The 1,427-nt window shown below is 59.8% G+C and overlaps 2 protein-coding genes across 2 annotated transcripts in view; one reads left to right on the top strand and one right to left on the bottom strand.

Moving 5' to 3' along the window:
* Positions 1 to 17: 17 nt before the first annotated feature.
* VDBG_07967 (26S proteasome non-ATPase regulatory subunit 6) lies at positions 18 to 425 on the top strand (the record flags this gene model as incomplete). Its single annotated transcript, XM_003001662.1, has 2 exons — positions 18 to 113; positions 202 to 425. 2 exons carry the CDS (start codon positions 73 to 75, stop codon positions 398 to 400), a joined length of 240 nt encoding a protein of 79 aa, XP_003001708.1.
* A 369-nt stretch (positions 426 to 794) lies between these two features.
* The window catches only part of VDBG_07968 (alanine aminotransferase), a gene marked incomplete at both ends in the record, with an annotated part of 1,862 nt that continues 1,229 nt past the window's right edge, over positions 795 to 1,427 (bottom strand). The window contains one exon of the mRNA XM_003001663.1: positions 795 to 1,381. Within this exon, the coding sequence (XP_003001709.1) occupies positions 795 to 1,381 (587 nt within the window). The remainder of the gene's footprint in view (positions 1,382 to 1,427) is intronic.

Below are 1,427 nucleotides of genomic sequence, written 5' to 3' on the forward strand. Positions count from 1 at the left end.
TTCGTGCGCGAGATGCGCCTGCGCGCCTACCAGCAGCTGCTGCAGAGCTACCGCGTCGTCGGCCTCGACACCATGGCCACAGACTTTGGCGTCACGGTCGATTTCCTCGATCGGTATGTCCCCCTCCCCTCTCCAAGGCACACACGGCAGTGCCGTGCCGAAAGGCAGCAAGAGGTTTCACATTGACTGACATGTTTGCAGTGACCTCGCCCGCTTCATCGCCGCCGGCCGCATCCCCTGCACGATCGACCGCGTCTCCGGCAAGGGCGTCATCGAGACGAACCGACCCGACGACAAGAACAAGCAGTACCAGGACGTCGTCCGCCAGGGTGACCAGCTTATCACCAAGCTGCAAAAGTACGGCCAGGCCGTGCGCCTCAGGGGAAGCGAGAGGGCATAGACAAGAAGGGTGCCGCAGGCGGGGGATGAATTTGTGTGCGATTATCCTGTATGATAGCGATACCTCACAATAGACCAACCAGATGGAGATGAGGGGCTGCGTGGTGACATGGGACAAGTAAAGAGATGTGACAGTCGCGGTCATTTCATGCATTCACATGAAGTATTGAATCGCATACCCCAAAAAAAAAGCTCTATGCAACGCTCTGGATGCCATGGCTGCTAACCAGCCCCCGTGGCCTCTTTCTCTTTTTTCCTCCGCCGCAATCTCTCTGAGGTCAAAGAAAGAAAAAGTCTTCGATTCATCAGTGTTCCTTCCACTGTCTTTCCAAGCCTTTAGTCATTGCCAATCATGCGTGCACTTTACTATCATTTATACAGTTTTTGCATGCACTTTAACGGAACTCGTCCATGAACTTCTTGTGAAAGTCGACAATGCGGCCGACCCACTCGGTCCCTGGCGCCAGGAAGGTGGTGCGGAAGTGCAAGGTGCCCTCCTTCTGGCCGAAGCCGCTGCCGGGCACGACGCAGATGCCCGTGGCCTCGAGCAGGCGCAGGCAGTAGAACTCGTCGGCCTTGCGACCCTCCTTGGCGGCAGCGTCGGCGGCGCGCGCGGGCAGCCGGATGGTGGGGAAGAGGTACATGCTGCCCTGGGGCGCGCCGCACTCGACGCCTTCCATGTCGGCAAAGGCCTTGTGGAGGGCGACGGCGCGCTCGCGCAAGCCGTTGAAGATGCGGCTGTACTCGCGGTCGTAGAGCTCGTACGAGGGCTCGCCGGCAACGGGGGGCCGGACCATGAGCTCGACCATGCACTGGCCGACGACGGGGGCGCAGAGGGTGATGGAGACAAACTTGTAAATCTCGGCCTCGACCTCAGGGGCGAAGCCGACGAGCTCAAGTAGCCGCCGCGTGGCCGCACTCGCCGACCATGCCCTTGGAGACGAGTGCAGGACGCGAGCTCTTGGTGGTCGAACTTGCGCTCCTTGTTTTCGACTGCAGGCCGCGCAGCACCTGCTTGAACGAGTAGA

The sequence above is a fragment of the Verticillium alfalfae genome, genomic scaffold (genome assembly GCF_000150825.1).
Source record: "Verticillium alfalfae VaMs.102 supercont1.11 genomic scaffold, whole genome shotgun sequence".
Taxonomy (NCBI): Eukaryota; Fungi; Ascomycota; class Sordariomycetes; order Glomerellales; family Plectosphaerellaceae; genus Verticillium; species Verticillium alfalfae.